The 21,096-nt window shown below is 45.1% G+C and overlaps 1 protein-coding gene across 1 annotated transcript in view; it reads left to right on the top strand.

The window, feature by feature from the left end:
* TNFRSF11A (tumor necrosis factor receptor superfamily, member 11a, NFKB activator) overlaps positions 1–21,096 on the top strand; it is a 61,862-nt gene that overhangs the window by 5,662 nt on the left and 35,104 nt on the right. The window contains exons 3-4 of the mRNA XM_011953611.1: positions 18,168–18,249; positions 19,816–19,941. Of these exons, the coding sequence (XP_011809001.1) occupies positions 18,168–18,249; positions 19,816–19,941 (208 nt within the window). The remainder of the gene's footprint in view (positions 1–18,167; positions 18,250–19,815; positions 19,942–21,096) is intronic.

Raw genomic sequence — 21,096 nt, 5'->3', positions numbered from 1 at the left:
TAGCCAGGATGGTCTGGATCTCCTGACCTCGTGATCCGCCCGCCTCGGCCTCCCAAAGTGCTGGGATTACAGGCTTCAGCCACCGCACCCGGCCCTGGGGAGGGTTTTCAACTTGTGGGCACACAGGACAAGGAGTGCCTTCACCTGCAAGTGTCAGCGAGGACTACCCATCCTTCCTGCGCGGTCACATGTGTCTAAAGCACTGCAGACAGCATCAGAGAGCGGCACTTAGGCTGGGGCTTCCAGAATGACAGTGCTTTGTCTGGCAGGGAGAACAGCAGGGACTCGTATCAGAGTGGAGTGTTTGCGGGGAACTGAAGGAAGGACAGGACTTCTGGACTCAGGGGTGTGAGGAGAGAGGAAGGCAAAAGCCAGCACTCAAAGCCTTTAGGTACAAGTAAATAGTTCAGATTTAATCTTGAGCTGTGAGCCGGAGAGGACCATGACCAGTTTTGTGTGTTAGGGGAAGAGTGTCTGGGTGGGCCGGGGGGCCAGTAAGGAGCCCACTGCCTTGATTTGGGAAAGGGCCTGAATCAGGTCAGGGCAGTGGCGAGAGAAGGAGAAGCTGATCCAGGGGCGATTTCAGAGCCAGTGGGGCTGTGCAGGGGCCGAAGGCACAGGGGCAAAGGACGGATGTGGCTGGTTATTAGAAAAAAAAGACATGGCAGGCTGGTCTGAGTGCAGTGGTGTTTACAATTGATCACAACCAGTTAACAGATTTCTTTGCTCCTCCTCCACTCCCACTGCTTCACTTAACTAGTAAAAAAATAAAATAAGGCCAGGTGTGGTGGCTCACGCCTGCAATCCCAGCACTTTGGGAGGCCAAGGTGGCGGATCATGAGGTCAGGAGTTTGAGACCAGCCCGACCAACATGGTGAAACCCTGTCTCTACTAAAAATAAAAATATTAGCCCGGCGCACCTTGTAATCCCAGCTGCTCAGGAGGCTGAGGCAGGAGAATCACTTGTACCCGGGAGGCGGAGGTTACAGTGAGCCGAAATGGCGCCACTGCACACCAGCCTGGGTGACAGAGCGAGACTCCATCTCAAAATAAATAAACAAACAAACAAACAATAAAAAAGACATGGCAGATGTCAGGACAAAATAGCTGGCTGTTTGGATTATATTTTTCACTTTGTTAAGGAAATTGCTGTCTTAGTCCAAATCAAAATGTTGTTCTGGTTCAAGTGTTCAAGTGAAGAAGTGGTGCTGTTTTTCCCAAACCAAAAAGAAGGATTATGTTTAGGCTCTTGAATCCCACCTTTTTTGGGTTCTCTTATTGGGAGGCAGAGACAAAGTTCCTTAGACCCTGTAGAGGCAAACATGCTGAAAGCCCCGTGGCATTGCATGCTCCAGGAAACTTGCAGGCTCTGGAATCTAGAGAGCCATTTCCAGACCTAGAGATGTCTTAGAATGAGAAGTTCAGCGTAGAGACAGAGCTCTTAACACACACTGAAGAGAGATAAACAGCCAGTGATCCCCAGAGAGTCACATCAGAGCAAAGGCAGGTGCGACCTGACCTGTGGTCTTCCCACACTGGCCTCAAATATGTCACCTAACCCCAAAAGAAGCAGTGTTTATGTTGGACCCATAGCTGCGCAAAAACTGCTTGCATGATACACATTTTCCTGGCCCATTGCCGCTGCCTAAGATGAGTGTTTCCCTTCCTCTGTGTCCAGTGCCTCTTAGACTTCCCCACACCCCAAAAAAATCCTAACCCAGCAGGTGACACAGAGGCCCCGTCTGGCACCAGCAGAGGGACAGAGCTGCCAGATTTCCAAGTGTCAGGAAGACCTGACTGCAAAAACCACCCTTTTAGTTCATCAAAGTAATAATAACTTACTGCATTTCCTGTTAAGAGTGTTGAGAGTACAAGAGCCACTTCCTCAAGATCAGAAATTTGAAGACTTTCCATGAAAAATGAGGAAGAAAAACTCTGTTAGCTCTTAGTGAATGTGACGGCTAAGCTGGGCAGTGGGGAAAGGTTGTGCGGCATTGCCAGAAATCCTACTAGCACCACCGTGTTGGCTGGTTTGGGGTTCGCATCACATCCCACAGATGGGAAATGAACCACCTCCCTAAAGTACTGACTTTTTAAAAATATGTATTACTTACCTAATGTAGTTAGCACCTAACTTAATAGTGTGTCACGTATTTGCCAGTACAAACAGCTGGCAAATTCATAGCCAGTAAAAGAGACTTTTAAAGGCCCCTATCTTCTCTCAACTTCATAGTCAGATACACAAGCAGGATCACATCTAACACTTTCATAATAAGTGAGAATCGATTCCATTTTTAAAGCTTAGTAGAGATTATTCACTTCCCCCCTTGCTAACCCGTTTCCTTGCTGAATAATTCCTAATGTCAGGAACTTCCCCCAACAGACCTAAATCTAACATGTCACAATTTGACCCCATTTCCTCAAATTTGTTCTTTAATGGGGTAAAGACCGGTTGGTCAATGTCTTCTTTATTTTAATGTTTCTATTGTTGAAGATTGTTAGCCCACAACTTCCCCTTCCCCAGCGTTATTCATTCCAGTTCCTTTAACCTCTTTATAAGCTTTTTTTTTTTTTCTTTTCAATTCAACGATACTGTTTTGGATTTACCGGCAAAGCCAACAACCCCAAACCAAACAAAAACCCACCAGGTATTTTGGGAACATCAGACTTAGTACGTTGCTGCCTCTGACCTCAGAGAGCCTGAGATCTGAAGGAGAAGGTCGGATGTCCCATGTCCCATCGTTCATTCCCACGTAGCCCCTCAGGAGGAACATGTGAGATGCCTCTGGGACACAGGCGTGGCAAGGATGAGTTCCGAGTGGAGAATCAGGCAGGGGGTGTTCGATCTGGTCCTGGAAGGATGGGTGTGATTCTGAGAGGAAAAGAGAGCTGGAGGGAGAAGGGCAGAGGTGGTGACAGGCATGAGAAAATCATGCCCCTCCCCGATGTATGGAGCCCAGGGCCGATGACAGGGACCAGGGAAAGATAAAGCCAGCTGGGAAAGTCATGGGGGTCTGGGTCACAAAGGACTTGCGAATAGACCTCCAGAACTGGGCCTCTGCCCTGAAGCCAGGAGTTCTCCAACTGTAGTGTCTGGGCCCAGCATCCGTCTCACCTGGGAACTTGTTAGAAATGCACATTCTTACGCCCCCCACCTACCGAATCAGAAACTCTGGGGGTGGGGGCCAGCAGTGTGTGGCTTCACAGCCTCTTAGCTGATTCTGACACATGCTCAAGTTTGAGAACAGCTGCTAGAGACCCCGGGATTCCATGAAAAGGTTTGCACTCAGCTCTGACAATATTAGAAGATTAATGTATTACAAGTACCAGCCATTTGTTGAACCCCTCCTGTGTGCCAGGCATGTGCTTCACATGGATTATGTCTAATGCTTATTCCACCTTGCTAGTAAGTTGAGAAAACTGAGGCACAGAGAGGCTGATTAACTTGCCTGAGTTTGCACAGCTAATGAGTGGCACAGCTGGAGCTCCTATCAGGCAGTGCTCCAGTGACTGGTCTTAACCCCTCAGGTAAACTGCTTGTATAATCAACTCTATGGTGGGGTAGGGAGTAGAGAAAGGAACCTCCCAGAATGCTGGGACAGAAAGCTTTTTGGTATTTGGGGAGACCCTTGCAAATGCGTGCCCAGTCTGCATTTGTGGATGTCTGTCTTGTCTGCTCAAGTATGTACTCACTGAGGGCTTTCTAGAACTATTTCTTTTCTTTCTTTCTTTCTTTCTTTCTTTTTTTTTTTTTTGAGAAGGAGTCTTGCTCTGTTGCCCAGACTGGAACTCAGTAGTGCCATCTTGGCTCATTGCAACCTCCACCTCCCACGTTCAAGCAATTCTCCCTGCCTCAGCCTCCTGAATAGCTGGGATTACAGGTGCCCATCACCACACCAGGCTAATTTTTGTATTTTTAGTAGAGACGAGTTTTTGACATGTTGGCCAGGCTAGTCTCGAACCCCTGACCTCAGGTGATCCACCCACCTCGGCCTCCCACAGTGCTGGGATTACAGGCGTGAGCCACCGCGCCTAGCCTCTAGAACTATTCTTAAGCAGAAATGGCAATGCTGTGTCTTTAAGGCTAATCCAGATAAAAGACAGGCACTCCGGGCACCCTTGGCACAGTGTCCATGTGCCAGTTGATCCCTGACTCAGGAGGAAAAGAAGTGTATGTCTTGAATCACCACCACTTCCTGAAGCCAAGGCAGCACTGGCTCGTCTATGCCCCACACCCCAGAGGTAGACTATACCGTACCACTGTGCTGTAGCCCTGGGTGCACTGGCTCAGAGGGTCGCATCTCTCCATGCATGTTCATCCCACTCTTGCCACCTGCCAGGCTCCGTGTAGGGTGGGAGGAGGGAGAAGGATGGCCTCGGAGCCCCAGGGCAGCAGACAGTGGTAGGTTAAACCTTTACCCTCATAAGCTTTTGGAAGTAGGTAGATATTTTTAAAGGTCCTTTATGTCTTTGTCTTACTATAATTATAGCTAATCTGGGGACTCTTCCCTTGGTGAGAATAACCTGGGCTCCTCCTTTGACATATCTCTACTGTGGAACAAATCAAGATCATTTTCTATTACTAACATTTTTTAATCCCTTAAAAGCCACTTTCTAAGTAGTAAGAGAAAAGCTCAAATAAGAAAGAGGGTCAGAACACACATGGCCTCTGGGTCACGGTCAATCTCAAGCTTTTACTTGGAGTGAGATCAGGAGACAGCCAGCGGGGTTTGGGGGAGAATGACAACATGGTGTTACTAATGCACGATGGCCAGGAATCTAGCAGCAGACCCCAAAACCTATGACAATGGACTGTGAGATCGAGGGGGCAGTTAAATTCAGTGAAAACACAGCTGGAACCTCTGTCTTAAGCCTTAACCTATTAATTTCTGTGGGTCACAAGGTTTAAAAGTGAAAAATCGCCCCTTTCTAATAGGCTGCAGTTTCTATGCTCCAGTTGTGTCCAGTTGGGGGGTCCCTGTGACCAGACCACTGGAGTCGGATTTTTTTTTTTCTTTTTCTTTTCTTTTTGTCACCCAGGCTAGAGCACAGTGGCGTGATCTCAGCTCACTGCAGCCTCGCTTCTCGGGTTCAAGCAATTCTCCTGCCTCAGCCTCCGAAGTAGCTGGGATTAGAGGCGCCTACCACCACATTTGGCTAAATTTTTTTTTTTGTATTTTTAGTACAGACAGGGTTTTACCATATTGGTCAGTCAGGTCTCGAACTCCTGACCTCGTGATCCACCTGCCTTGGCCTCCCAAAGTGCTGGGATTACAGGCGTGAGCCACCACGCCTGGCTAATTTTTGTATTTTTAGTACAGACAGGGTTTTACCATATTGGTCAGTCAGGTCTCGAACTCCTAAGCTCAGGTGATCCACCTGCCTTGGCCTCCCAAAGTGCTGGGATTACAGGCGTGAGCCACCACGCCTGGTCCGGGGTCCGATTTCCATGTAAAATTGCAAATGACCAAAGCATCAGAAGGCGTAACCAATCATCTTACCTGTGTGAGGCAGTCCTTATAGGTAAGGGGACTGAAGGTGGTGGGCACCCGCTCCTCTGCACCCAAGGGGTGAGGTCACACAGAAGAGGCCTCGTGGGAGGCTCTCCATTTCCTGGCATAAGTGATGGGCACAAAGAGGCTGAAGTAGCTGTGTCTCCTGTTAGGCAGCCCCGTGTTCAGTCCGTATTAGAAAAGAGAGTTCCAGCCCAGAAAGATTGCTAATCTTGATTTTGCGACCCCCTTCCCCCAGGATATCTCGGATTTTGTCCCACATTAGTGGAGTCTTTCCAAGTGCGTGCTTGAGAGTGTGCATTTGATTCAGTGCTAGAAGGAAATTGTTACAGTCTTCTGTAAAGGGAAGTTTTGAGGTTACGGTGGTCTTTTGGGAAAATTTATTCATTAATTTATCAAGTATTTAAATATTTGCTACATGCCTAGCACTGTTCCAATCTCCTTATCACCAGCCATCTCAGCAAGTTGATTAATCTGTCTTGGGAGGATGCAGGAAGAGAAAAGAAGTCAGGTTTCCAAGCATAGTGCCTGGCACATAGTAGATATTTCACTAGGGCCAGTTCTTCCTCTGCCCCCATTCATCAACAGATAAATAGATAAAAGCTATCCAGGGATGGAAGAGGTGGTTCTCAATGTCTATTGTATAGTCAGATATGACTGTGCAGTGTTTGGGAATAGGAGAAAGTCCTGGCTTTTGGTTTTCAATAAAATCTCTAGCCTTGCTCCTCAGAGACCAGCACTGACATTGCCTGGGAGCTTGTTAGGAATACAGTCTCAGGCTCGGTTCCAGACCCAGTGAATCAGAACCTGCATTTTAATACAATTTTCAGGTTATTCTGTGCACATCGGAGAAGCACTGGATTTCACCCTGAAGGCTGGGCAGTGAAGGAAGGGAGGGCGGCAGGTAAGGGGAATACTTCCTCCTTCAGTTACTTTGGGGACTCCTGGCCTGAGCAGTTCGTGCACCCCCAGCATGGAGGCAGAGCCTAGAGGGACATGGTCTTCAGCCGGCTGCACTCTCAGAAGTGACCACAGGGCTTGTTGGCTTCTACTACAGAAAAGAAGAGAAAGCAGTTCTTATCTGAAATGAATACAAAGTTAAAAAAAAAAAAAAAAAAAAACAAGAATGACAATTTAAAAAGGCTTTCACACTGGGAGAATAAAGGCGCATTCACTAGAGCCTGTGGAAATAGGGGTGCATGAGAACATAAGGACAAGTCAAAGCCATTCTAATTACTGTATTGAGGAAACAACCGGCCTTGCCCTCAGATTCCAGGTAGCCCAGGGCTGCAGACTCTTCACTCTTATCTCTCTGGAAGACAAAGAAACTTGCAATTAAAGTTTTGAAATGCAAGCTTGTTTCTTCATTTTCCCTTGGGCCGTATGTTTTCTTTTCAAGGAGCAGAGATAATAAATGCATTGTGAGGGGAGTAAGGCAGAGGGCTGAGTAAAAATCAACAGACCTTTGATGGGCGCCTGAGTCAGTGCTGTGCGCTTTGTTTCCTTTAAGAAGCACATCTGGAATCAAGGTGGTCGGGGAGGGGGAAATGCTGATGGGTCCAATAACAAGCAACTTTCAAGATGGTATACAAAGTCAATTGTGCAAAGTTTGCTAAATCAGAATGGTGAATATGTCAGGACTTCTAATCACAGTTACCCTATATTTTTAAGGCTTTTTTGTTTTTTAATCAAACCTGACCTAAGTTAGATTTTTTTTCTGTGCATACTATATATTCCAAAAAAAGAACTTGTGACAAAATGGTTAAGATGGCAAATTTTTATGTTATGTGTATTTTATCACAGTTAATAATATGTTTTTAAAATCTAGTGGCAAAGGTGGTAATTCCTGACTGCTAATGAAAATAGCATGAAGTGCCTAGTATTTAAACCTTTATGGAGTAATGGCAATGTCCAATATGATCAATACCACACAATCCTGACAGTATGGCTATATATAAACTCACAATGTGTATAAATTAGTAATCAGTTATGTGACCTTATACCCTACCCACCTTGCACTGTGCTTAGTCACATGGGCTATCTTGCTGTTTCTCCATCAAGCCATGCACAGTCCCTCCAAGGAAGGGCCTTGGCAAACATGTCCACCTGTAATCCTTCTCCTGGCATGTGCTGTAAATTTGGCTTGTCCCCTGGCTTTAAGCAAGACTTCACTCAAATGTCATCTTCTCAAAGAGGCTTCCTATAATCATACCATCACCTTACATAGATTGTTTCCTTTTTTTCATGACAATTGTTGCAACCAGATTTCCTTATCTGTTTACTTATAGTTGTTGTTCTCCCCTGGACTGTAAGCCAGGACTCTCTCGGTTGAGTATCTATCCCCTGTATCCAGAGGATCTCAAACTGTCCCTGGCGCATAGTATGTGTTCACTTAATTGAGGAATAAATGAATGTATATCTAATTGGTCGACTTTTAGGTTGTGAACTCAGTCAGTGTTGTCAGCAGCTAAATCAAATCCTGTGAACAGAACTAGGCAAAATTAAATTACCCTATAAAAACGGGCAAAGGACTTGAATAGATATTTCTCCAGGGAAGATACACAGGTGGCCAATAAGCACAAGAAAAGATGCTCCACATCATTAGTCAATAGGAAAATGCAAACTAGAACCACAAAGAGGTACTGCTTCACACACATCAGGATGGCTATTATTTTAAAAACCAAAAACCAAACAAAACCAGAAAATAACATGTGTTGTTGAAGAAGTGGAGAAGCTGGAACCCTCGTGCAGTGCTGGTGGGAATGTACAATGCTGCCGCCCCTGCAGGAAACAGTTGAGGGGTGGGTGGCTCGAAAAGCTAAACGTAGAATTACCATAGGATTCCCAGGTATAGACCAAAAAGAACTGAAAACAGGGACTCAGATACTTGGGTGCCAGTGTTCACTGCAGGATTATTCACTGTAGCCAAAAGGTAGAAACAACCTAAGTGTCCATCAGTGGATGAATGGATAAACAAGATGTGGTCGATACATGTGGTGGAACATTATCCAGCCATAAAAAGGAATGGTGTCCTGGTATATAATACAATATGGGTGAACCTTGGAGACATTATGCTAAGCGAAATTAGCCAGACACAAAGAGAAAAATACTGTGTGGTTCCACTTATATGAGGTAAAGAGAGTGGTCAGACTCAGAGACAGACAGTAGAAAGGTGATTTCCAGGGACTTGAGGGAGGGGGAATGGAGAGTTACTAGTTAACGGTTACAGAGATTCTATTTGGGGTGATGAGAATGTTCTGGAAATAGTGGCAATTGTTGCTACTTAATGCCACTGAATCATACTTTAAAATGATTAAAATGGCAAATTTTATATCTATTTTCCACAATAAAAAATGTTAAATTGCCCCAAAGTTTTTTAAAAAGGCATTCAAAGGACAGGCATAAAAAGAGCCAAATTCAGTGTTTGGCAGTGGGAGACAGCCCTTTCTTGCCTCCCGAAATGAGCTGCATTCCTGGCCTCCTGCAGATTTTGCCATCCAGAGTTGCCACTTTGCTGTCTGCTCCTGCCTGCGCTTTTCGTCTCCATCTCTGTTTCCTCCATGAGATCCTAGCCCAGGCTCTGTTCTTGTCTAAAACGAGTTTGCACCTTCTTGCGCTTTCTCATCCCAACAGTCTTTACAATATGTTTCATGGTGCTGCTAAAAAAAGACCCTCCCTTCCTTCTGCAACTCACTGACTAGCTGCCCTTTCCTGGAAGCCCTGAAGCAGCCCCCACCTTTTCCTTCTACTATCAGAACATACCTGCCCAGTCCCCCAGGCTCTCCGCCTGCACCTGCCCGAGTCTCCCATTTGCTCTGTCCTCTCCCTCCTCTCAAATCCTCTGTCTCTGCCCCATAACCTCGCCCTCCCCAGCTTGTACACTTCCTCTTGGAAGTCCTTCACTATCTCGCCCGTTTCCCTGCCCATCCAAAGCCAAGGAAGACGTGGACACCAGTCGGAGTCCAGGGTTGCGTTTCTCCTTCCTCATCCACAATCAGGGAGGATCTTTCCAGTGCTTCAGTTCTGGCACTGCTGTGTGGGGCTCTGACTGGTCAGTTTTCCTTCCTCTCTATATGTGGCTGTGTCCCTTTACTAAAAGCAGTGAGAGGGCAGAGACGGGTCCTGAAGCAAGGACTGAAGAGTCCTGCAGCAAGCCAGGACCTCATGCAGGTATGGGAGAGAGCTCAGCGAAGATGCCTTTGACGATGTGATGACAGCAGAACTTCGTAAAGAGAATGATACTTCCTCCTGTTAAACTCTGACTACATCAAACTATATCTTCTAGAGAATAATAGTTTTTTGAGATAAAGGTGAATGACTCAGGCAAAGGAATGACTGGCCTCGCTCTTACCCGGTGATTAAATGAACTCAGCCCCTTTTGTGGGGAACAGTGTGTGTGTGGGGAGAGGACTGATTCGTATTTGTAATTTTCAGTGAGACCAGTAGGAGCTGACCAGCTGTGATTAGTCCCTTTAAGTTGGAGTTTTGAATACTTTTTATTACTAGATACACATTCATAAAATGCATTTTAGAATGTCCCAAATCCCTAGGCCCTGTAGTCCCAGCTACTCAGGGGGCTGGTATGGGAAGATGGCATGAGCCCAGGAGGATCACTTGAGTATGGGAATATTGCTTGAACCCAGGAGGTCAAGGCTACAGTGAGCGGTGATCACACCACTGCACTCTAACCTAGGTGATAGAATGAGAATCTGTCTCAGAAAAAAGTCCCAAATCCTTTATCAATCGTTTTGGGTTTTTTGAAACAGGGTCTCGCTCTGTCACCCAGGCTGGAGTGCAGTGTTGCAATCACTGCTCACTGCAGCCTCAACCTCCTAGGCTCAAGCAATCCTCCTGCCTCAGCCTCCTGAATAGCTGGGACCACAGGCACACGCCACCACACCTGGATAATTTTTAAAGTTTTATAGAGACAGGATCTCAAACTCCTGAGCTCAAGCAGTCCTCCCACTTCTGCCTCCCAAAATGCTGGGATTACAGCCGTGAGCCACTGTGCCAAACTTTTTTTTTTAAAATCAATTATAATATTGTTTGTGACAGTCATAATTTCTTCATGATCTTCTCCAATGAACTAGACACGTATTTTCATATTGTACAAATCATAAAATATATGAGCCTAACTTTTGGCAGCAGAATTTTTATTTCAAGAGCTATGTGTAAAATATATTTCTTAGAAATGAATCATATTTTAAACACTCAGGGCATTTTCTGTGAAACCCTGTGATTCTCTGTATCTACCTCTGTTATGACTTAGGCCATGTACCTGACTGATGTAACTTAGGACCTCCAAGTTTTTCATGTGTTGCATGATTGACAGGTTTCCCAGGTAGGGTGAACACACCCATGGGGTGTGCCAGGTGATCCAGCAAGGTGAACAGGGGATCCTAAAACACTGCCCCTTTATCCTCGTGGTCTCTTTATAACATACCATCTTGGTAGGTGCCTATGCAATGTTGTTCTGAAGCTTGAAATGTGAAGTTCTGGTTTGTACAAAAGAAACATGCCTGGTATTTTCTCTGTGAATCTGTAAGATTGAAATTCTATCTGCCGAGCTTATTTAAAATGAGAATGTCTAGAAGGGCATTCGATCATAATTCATTTATGTCCTAGTTAACAGAAATCACAGATATAATCTGGCAGCAGCTTTATCAGCAGACGGACTGAGTAAGCTGTGTCTGCCTTCACCCAAGTGTGGCTCGCAAAACTGACTGAACCCCCAGACAGAAAGGCACTGAAATGACTCGGACCACTCATCGCCAATTTCGCATTGATGCCTCAAGTTTCCAATCCCATGATAAAGGACTTCTTTTTGTGAAATCAAACATGCTTTTTTAAAGCATGCTTTTTTTCCTAGTTGTCCTGCTAAAATACTCTGCTGTGCAGCTTTGGTTTGTCATAATTAGGTTAAAAGTGCACAAGGATGGTTTCTGCGGGAAGATTATCAGGCCTTGAGAATTTGTCTCTGGGTACCCAGTTTATCTTTTCCATCATTTCCCCCCTTTCTAGTGACACCCGTTTCCTTCTCTCCCCTCGGGGAATGACTGGATGGAAGTTATGTATACTTTTACTAATTCCATTCAGCTGTGCCCATGAATACCCCTCCTCTACTGGATGCAGACCACTGCACTAGGGTGTGATACGATTACATCTCCCTTCTCCCAGCAGCCTACTATAAAGGTTTTCAGCTTTGAATTGAGGAGGCAGAAGCTTTGTGTTTGTGCAATATGGCCACTTGCCAGTGCCACATCATGTTTAGAAATTCTCGCGTCTGCCTCTCAGTGTTGCAGGATGGACACAGTTAATAGCGCTATTGTACAGGTGAGGAGACTCAGGCTGAGAATGGCTTTTTTTTTTTTTTTTTTTGGGTCCTGAGATTTTAGAAACGTAGTCAGTTTTATTAAAGAAATATCAGGCATTCTTCTCTCTGGGTCAAACTGGAAGCCCAGTTTCGAGGGCTGCCTTGGGTAGAAAACTCCTGCCCTGAAGCCCACTCAGCTCTTGGGGGCTGCCTGGCCAGGCTACTTCTTACTCTTGTCACCAGTGCTCGAGGTACCTTGTCTCCTCCTCCAACCTGAGTTCTCCCGGCCCTCACCTCTGCTTTGCGAAAATTCCCATATTCAGATTGGGTGTGCTGTCTCACGCCTGTAATCCCAGCACTTTGGGAGGTTGAGGTGGGCAAATCTCTTGAGCTAAGGGGTTCAGGATCAGCCCGGGCAACATGGTGAAACCCCATGTCTACCAAAAAATACAAAAATTAGCCCGGCGTGGTGGTGGGCACCTGTGGTCCCAGCTACTTGGGAGGCTGAGGTGGGAGAATCTCTTGAGCCTGGGAGGTCAAGGCTCCAGTGAGCTATGATCATGCCACTGCTCTCTAGCCTGGGTGACAGAGCAAGACTCTGTCTCAAAAAAAAAAAAAAAAAAAAAAAAAAAATCCTATATTCTGTCATATCAGACTTTCTTTTCTTTGTCATTTAACTCTTTGAATAGGAATCCGCCCCACATGGTCTCTGGGCCTCAGGTGATTCCTGCATCATTTCCACTCCTGGTTATGAATGTTTTGCTGAGAATCACCATGGTGGGACGTTTTCCTTACATTCACAGGCACAGGACTGTGCCATGATCCAGAATAGAGAGCTGGATAAAATAGAGATAAAGTTAGCTGGAGAAAGCAGCTAAAGAAGGGGCAGACCAGGAGGGACTGCCCAGAACATCTGAATTCAAAGGGTCTATATTTTGACTCATTAATGGAAACACTTGTGACCGGGAGAAAAACTGAGACCTTCTCGCTAGCCCGTTAGCCCAGCTGGCTGAGAAAAAAAGACATTCAAAGAGACGGACAAGAACCAACAGCATATGTTTGTAGGTTACTCTGATGTATTAATATTACCTTTTGTATGTTTGTTGTTTATTTACTTCTAAAACAAAGTGCTTCAAAGAGAAATAATTCCTTAGGGCAAGACTGTCTTATTTAAAGAAGCTCTTTTAGTGTTTTGGGCACACAGGTCACTAGTAATTTATTTGTATTCTATTCTGGGTAGGATCAGTTTCAATAGTGATTTTCTTTAAGGATTTTTTTTTCCGGGACAGCAGGGCTGTTAAGTGAAGTGTTATTTTCACATTTAATCGTTTCTCTCTTAAGAAAAACCACATCTTTCGACTCTACTGTAACATTCAGAAATTTGATACCATCCTTACTGAAATTATAGCCAAATTCTGAAATATAGTCATGGATGATATTTTATAAAACAAAATCTATGGAAAATCCCTCATTTGTTCTTCTAGGTTACGTTCTTTTCAGCTCAATTTGACAAGAGGGGCCAAGCCTCTTTCTGTATTGTTCAATGTCAGCATGAATTTTCAGTGGAGCAAGAAAGTAATTTTAGTATCCATAATGACTTGCACGACAATTGGGTTAACAGCATGGAAAATAAATATTTAAGTCAACCTTCCCTGCAGGATTCTAAATACAGATCCGCTCGTCTCTGTGGCTCCACTGGCAGAAATGTTATGTTTCTTCAGCTTATGGTTTTTCAGAATTAGACCCAACATGGATTTGCATTGGGAAATAAATCCGCATTGCTTTATAAAGGGATTTTTTAATTTCAAATTTATTATCTCCCTCCGCCCTCCCAAAGCCTTGCACAGACTGTGGACATGGTTATTCTAGAAGAGTCCATCAGCCGTTAAGATAAACACCAGCCTGTATGTCCTGAAACAAATGCGTAGAAGACACAAAAAGACACGAGAGAGCGAAGCAAGAGAAGTCAAATCATCTTGCTGTTTTAACTCCTTCTTTTAGACTTAGCAAGGAATTTGTAGGGGGAATTTGTATGTGCAGAGAATATTTGCTATAAACAAACTCTAATGTTCCTTATTAATCCTGGTGAGTTCTGTCAGAATACAGGTTAGTTGATATAGATTCTGTGGACCAAAGAGAATATTTGTAGCTTATTGATTAAGAACTATACTCTATCAATACACGGCTGCTTTTCTAAACAAGACTTCTAAGAAGTCAAATTATATTCCGCAAAACACAAGAGCAACATGATCCCAGCCAGCCTCCAAGGCTGCTGTGATGTAGAATAGGCCCTCGATTAGATCACAAGTTCATTCTCCTTTCACCTCCAGAAGGATGCACCCAAAAAAATGGCTGGTAACATGGGTTATCTATGGAGAAGAGTGACTGGGAGAGAGTGGGACAGAGTTTCCTAAACAAGCTGTTGTTTGTTTTGAATTTTGTATCATGGGACTATATTCCCTATGCAATAAATAAAAATTTTGAAGTGTTTATGCTTTATTTGCTTCATGAAGACAACTGCGATTCCAAAGTTGTTTTTGACTCTATCAGTCTTAAAGGTGAACTAGAAAAATCTCAGTAAATAAAAGCCTGTACATCTCAACTCAGTCATCAAAGGCTTTTCCTTGCTGCATCTTGGGGAAAAAGACGCAACTGTAAGTGGCTGACAAAATCACTCTATTAACTGAAGATCTGGGGCCTTATGCCCAAATTCCCCCATTCCCTAGGAGATTCCTTAAGAACACTTAAGCAGGAACATGTTTTTATCAAATGATTGCTTTACTAGGGCTGCTACCAATAATAATAGCTACCACTTTGCAACCTTGGGGAGCTTGGTCTTGGAGGATAGAGTCTGGCTGAAGTTCTGGGCAGATGGAAGGGAAAGGCAGAAGCCCAGAGGGGCCACCGCCAAGAGGATCTGGAGCCATCTTCAGGCTCTTGCCAGCTGCTGGCTAGCAGGGCAGTTAGTGGTGAAATGGTAGACATCAGAACCAGAATACTGTAGGCAAAATGAGAGGTCAGACTAGGAGGGGGAGGGACACCTGTTCATTCATACACACACACAAATGACACCCAGAGGATGAACCTGACAGGCCATCCAGGAAGAGGGAGACTGCTATAAGGAAACAGATCCAGGGCAGTCTAATGGGAAACTGTGCCCAAGCATGTGGGACTTGAGATAGAGTCTGGGTGTCAGGAGTCTGGCCTGCAGCATCAAGGGACAAGTCGGTCAGTCCTCAGGTGCCTGGCAGAGCAAGACAGGCTGGAGTGAAAGAAGCACTGGATTTCCTAAGAGTTATAAGCACGGGGCTGCAGTGCACAGTGCTCACCAGGCGGTCTGTTGCTGGACCTGGGGCATGAGATTAGAGTGAGACCAGCACAGGGCACGCTTTACAGGCTGTATAGGGAGGAAAAGGGTCCACAAGTGGAGGGAAAGAACGTTGGAAGCAGAGAGCCAGAAAGGAAGAGGAAAAGGGACAATAAAGGCATGCTTTGTCTTCGGCATGAACCAACAATCTAAAGAGTTTTCCAGATTTATTTACCTGCAAACCACATTCCCTTAAATATGTGTAGTTATGCTGCCTTTTAAGGTGTATGTATATTGCCATGTTGAAGGTTTGAAGGTATACTTCGAAGTATATCATGTAACTAGAGAACAAAGTAGGTTTCTGCTTAAGCTGGACCCTAAATGAAATTAAAAGCATAACTTTCTGCCTCACCATAGCAATTTTCCCAGCAGCAAAATTTCTGCTGCTGCTTCAAAGATCTGTAATCCTATAGCTCTGTCAAGTAGACATGTCAGTTTTGGGGTGATGAAAATGTTCAGGAATTAGATAGCTGTGATGGTTGTTCAACCTTGCCAAAGTGCTAAAAACCACTGAACAGTAGGTATACTTTAAAAGGTTTGATTTTATGGTCCGTGAATTATACCTCAATTTTTTGGAGGGGGAAAAAAAGAGTCACATTCAGGTGAAAAGTCATAGTGAGGTAGAAGCTTAGGAGAGAGAAATGGATTTTATATCTTTGAAAATCAATTAAGAGTTAGGACAGCTGGTCATTTGTGGAAGCAGTGACTTTCTTGTTTCTTTGAAGAGGTGCAAAGTTCCTGGGTTGGAGGATAGGTGGGTTGAATGAATCACAGCCATACTCCTAAACATGGAGTGAATTGTCTACATGTTCAGGTCAGATATACTCAACAGGCACCAGGGCTTGGAGCCCGGGACACAGCCTGTGACATCTTGACAGTGCCCCTAAGCAGCTACTTCAGGGATATCCCATTTACCAAATTCCCCTGAAAAGTACCTTTCTGTGTCTATAACACAAAGTATGTGCTCATTTTACTGAGTCTGTGGCTGCCCCCTTAAGGGATCAGAAGCAATTAATACCCTTTGTCATCTGAAATACAGTCCAACTTCGTATTTATCCTGTTTGCCCTTGTCATCAGCATTGCAACAATGCTCACGAATCCTTAGGCTCAGATGAATCCTCCTTTTTGACCCAGTTTGCGTGGCTGCATCAGTTTTACCACGTTGCCTCTTTCTTTGCACGTACATTACACACAGAGGGAGACAGAGAAGGGTGGCATCTGAAACAGAGAAAAACACCTCGAAAAACACCTGAGAAGGGAGAGGTATGGTGGTTTCTTTTAAGCGATTCTTCCTCAGTCTGCTGGGCTCAGTGCAGCTTCCCTAAGACTCTGTCACCCAGTGAATACATGGGGAGCATCCGATTGTGTTATCTGATGTCCACGGGGAGTGTTAGCAGGGCCCAGGAAGCAAGTCCAAGTACAGCCTTCCTGGCATACATCACCCCAATAACACAGTGGGACCCTCTTATCGACCTCAGACTCCTCATAAGCCCTTTGCTGGCCAGGGTGAGGTCAGGAAGGTCCGTGATGGCTGTGTGCCTCACACCCACTGGGCTTTCCTGGGTTTGGTGCTTTCTTCATAAAGCTGCCTTCTATAATGGAGCTGTTCTGAGGACACATGGCTTCTTCCAAGCCATGTTATCTCTGTGCCCTCCATCCGAGCACTTTAATGTGCAGATGAAGCCCTCCCCTGACTGCCTTTGTGACACTGGGCTCCAGCTGGACTGAAGGTCTCCTATTGCCACCCAAGAGCTGTTTCAGGCCTCATTGCCCCTGTTCGAACGGTTCGTATTGTCCAAAGTCTTCCTACTTCCTCCCGCTACCTCCACCTGCCAGTTTCTGTTTCCTGGTCTGGCTGATTTCTATTGACCTTGGAAGACTGATTACTTACCACCTCCCTTAGGAAGCCTTCCTGGCCGCTTCTGCTTCCTTCCCACCACTGCTGAGGTAGGGCCCATCTGGTATGTGTTTCATTCCACTCTAAGACCCTTGAGGGAAGGTCTGTGACCCTGTATTCGAGGATGCAGCAGGGAACTTGCATGAATTTCAAGCGTGGCGTGCATACGTGGATGTCTGTTCAGCTAAGCCCAACTCCGGTTTCTGACATGACTGCCTCTCAACAGGAGTGTTTGTTTTTTGCTCACACCAAGACTGCTGATCAGGAAAAGAGCTTTTCTGTGGCAAACTGATAAGAATCTCTGGGTGATTACAGGCGCCTGGGCTGCTTTGTTTTCTTTTGTGTTACTCAGACGGGCAGATTCAGAAATTGCTATTTGTCTTAGAATCATACCCTTTTGAACCAGAAGGGAACCAGAGGCTGAGGAAGCTTAAATAGCTCCCTCAGTCCTTCAGGCAACAGGTAGTGAGGGCGGAGCCCAGAAAGCCCCTACAACACCTTACTTTCCGGGCTTTTTAAAATTCTCTGGGTGTTTAACATGTTAAAAGGTAAGTGTAATCCCAGCATTTTGGGAGGCTGAGGTGGGTGGATCACCTGAGGTCAGGAGTTCAAGGGGCCCACATGGTGAAACCCCATCTCTACTAAAAATACAAAAATCAGCTGGTGCATGGCTATAGTCCCAGCTACGTGGGAGGCTGAGGCAGGAGAATTGCCTGAACCTGGGAAGCAGAGGTTGCAGTGCGGTGAGGTTGTGCCATTGCACTCCAGCCTGGGCAATAGAGCAAGACTCTGTCTAAAACAAAAAACAAAACAAAAATAAAAAACAAACAAACAAAAAAACCCTGTAATCTCAACTCTCAGCTACTCAGGAGGCAAAAGTAGGAGAATCGCTTGAACCCAGGAGGTAGAGGTTGTGGTGAACTGAGATCAAGCCATTGCACTCCAGCCTGGGCAACAAGAGCAAAACTCCATCTCAAAAAAAAAAAAAAGTAATTTGGTGATTCACTTTTTGTTTTATCTAGTTTTATCCAGAAAGAGCTGTGTGGACTCTCTGCCTGACCTCAGTGTTCTTTTCAGGTGGCTCTGCAGATCGCTCCTCCGTGTACCAGCGAGAGGCACTATGAGCATCTGGGACGGTGCTGTAACAAATGTGAACCAGGTACAGCTGCTTCTGAGCCACCCTGCATTGCCCCTCACAAGTGGGTGAGGCTTTCGTTGTTATTTTTTCTTGCTGCCAGATGAAACAAGAAATTGGATAGACGCATTATGGTAGTGGCAGGTGGTAATGTCTGTCACTCTGAAGACAAAAATCTTTCTCTCAATAGAGAGAGATTTGAAGGGATTTTAAAATCCCTTAAAAAAAAAAAACAAAAACAACTTTAAAAGCTGTTGCTTAATTTGGGCTGAAACACAATTTTCTAAAACACTATTTCTTGAGATGGCAAGAAGTTTTTAAAAACTAATATTTTAGCACTTTATGATTCAAACTCTCAAAATGTGAAATGCAGCTCTTATTTAAAATTGTTTTCACGGAAATTTTATTTTGGAATAACCGTACTGGAATTGTTGCTGCTAAAAATTGCCTAAACCCTTGTCATACCTTTTTCCGTATACCTGTTGAGGAGCAGAAGGTGGACTGGCTACCACCTACCCCAAGTCGCTCTGCCAGAAGTGTGGTTGAGTGTCTCTGCAGCCCCAGTGAAAGCCACAGTCCACGGGGCCTGCACTGTCGTCATGCTGGGGAGGGGTAGGTGGGCTGCCTTATAACAAGATATTTTGGATATTTCAGCTACAGTTATTTCTTGGATGTGCAGAACCAAGATCCAGTGATTGTCAAGTGTGTGTTGGATAGGTGGGTGGGGCACAGCGTGACACTTGGTCAAACAAAGCTAACCATGAGCCGGTAGTAAGTGTAGAAGAAGTTAACAAAAAGAAGCTGATAAGAAGTTGCCTATCCAGATGGAAGGCACAGGGAAGAGGGGATGGGTGATGCGGTTTCTCTTGCCTACCCCCCTTATTCCCTGAGTGGGCTCCAGGGAATCTTTCAAGTTCTGCGGCCCAGTTTAAAATCATCATTCTATTCCTTTTTTTTTTTTTTCCTTTTTCTTTTTGAGACGGTGTCTTGCTCTGTTGCCCAGGCTGGAGTGCAGTGACATGATTTCAGCTCATTGCAACCTCCGTCTCCCAGAGGTTGAGGCAGCAGCAATTCTCCTGCCTCAGCCACCCAAGTAGCTGAGGGACTACAGTCACCTGCCACCATGCCCAGCTGATTTTTGTATTCTCAGTACGGACGAGGTTTCACCATGTTGGCCAGGCTAGTCTCAAATTTCTGGTCTCAGGTGATCCGCCTCCCAAAGTACTGGGATTACAGGTATGAGCCACCATGCCTGGCCCATCATTCTGTTCCTTAGCAGACTTTTTGGGTGCAGAGGGTGGTTGGCTTTTTACTTAAGAAGAATTAAGAGACTGCTGTGACCACAGGCTCAGCAGACCCAGGTGGGGTTATTTCAGCCAGCTGAGTGGCCTGAGGAGCCCAGGGTGTTGCAGTCACTGTGCACTGTGGCCTTTTCTCCTGTGTCATGTCATCTTTGGGGGGTGTCCTGGGATCATGGGCACCAATGATTACTGGTCCCATAGATGGGTGCGATTTTTGTTGCTGTTTTGCTTTGTGTTGCTGTTATGGTTTAGTTTTTTGATGGTTGTATTTTCCCTTCATTTTTTAAAGGAAAGTACCTGTCTTCTAAATGCACTACTACCTCTGACAGTGTATGTCTGCCCTGTGGCCCGGATGAATACTTGGATACCTGGAATGAGGAAGATAAATGCTTGCTGCATAAAGTTTGTGATACAGGTGAGCCTGTCGTGTCAGTGTGAAGTGTAGAAACCTCAGACCTCTTTTTCTATAGAAACATTTTTAGAGGCAACCGATAATGTTTCATTTCAGGAACGTGGAAGGAAGTTGTGACTACAGATCCCAAGAAAGATGCGTTCTAAATCCCCAAGGCCTGTGTTAAAATTCTTCATTTAGAACATTTGTTCTGGAATATATTTATGTTGCCATTTAATCATGGGACACATCATAGACTTGACATAATGTTTCCATAATGTTCCCACCTATTTTGTGTGGTTTAATCCTCCTCCAAACCCTGTAGGTAGCCGTACTTATCCCTTTTATTTTATTTATTTATTTATGTATTTATTTATTTGAGACAGAGTCTTGCTCTGTCGCCCAGGCTGGAGTGCAGTGGCGCAATCTCAGCTCACTGCAAGCTCCGCCTCCCAGGTTCACGCCATTCTCCTGCCTCAGCCTCCTGAGTAGCTGGGACTACAGGCGTCCCCCACCATGCCCGGCTAATTTTTTGTGCTTTTAGTAGAGACGGGGTTTCACCATGTTAGCCAGGGATGGTCTCAATATCCTGACCTCATGATGCGCCTGCCTCGGCCTCCCAAAGTGCTGGGATTACAGGCGTGAGCCACCGCGCCCAGCCTATCCCCTTTAAAGATTGAGAAACAGATTCAGAGAGGTTGAATAACTTCTCCAAGGTTAACACATGTGAAGCAGGACTCAAAACCAGGTCTACTCTTTACCTTTTTCCTAAACTATAAATATTTTATTAACACAGTTTCCTCTCTTTACCAGACTGCCTTAAGTTTTTTGCCTGGAATGTTTTTTAAAGTATAGTTTATTTGAAGGAATCCGGAGCAAAATATGTCTCTTAATTCTCTTAAGAGACAGACGTTCCTTTCTCTCTCTTCTTTCCTTTTTCCATTGAACTCATTTGTTGAAGAAGCCATGATGTTAGTCCGGTGGAGATTCCACAGGCCAGATTTTGTTGGTTGCATTCCCTTGGTATCATTTAATGTATTCTTCTATCCCTTATATATCTCTTTTTTTTTTTTTTTTGAGATAGAATCTTTCTCTGTCAGCCAGGCTGGAGTGCAGTGGCACAATCTCGGCTCACTGCAACTGTCCCCTCCCGGGTTTAAGCTATTCTCCCACCTCAGC

This window comes from Colobus angolensis, unplaced genomic scaffold, assembly GCF_000951035.1.
Source record: "Colobus angolensis palliatus isolate OR3802 unplaced genomic scaffold, Cang.pa_1.0 Scaffold369, whole genome shotgun sequence".
In the NCBI taxonomy this organism is placed as follows: Eukaryota; Metazoa; Chordata; class Mammalia; order Primates; family Cercopithecidae; genus Colobus; species Colobus angolensis.
Note: the sequence above shows the minus strand (reverse complement) of the source record. Positions and strands in the feature narration are given on the sequence as shown.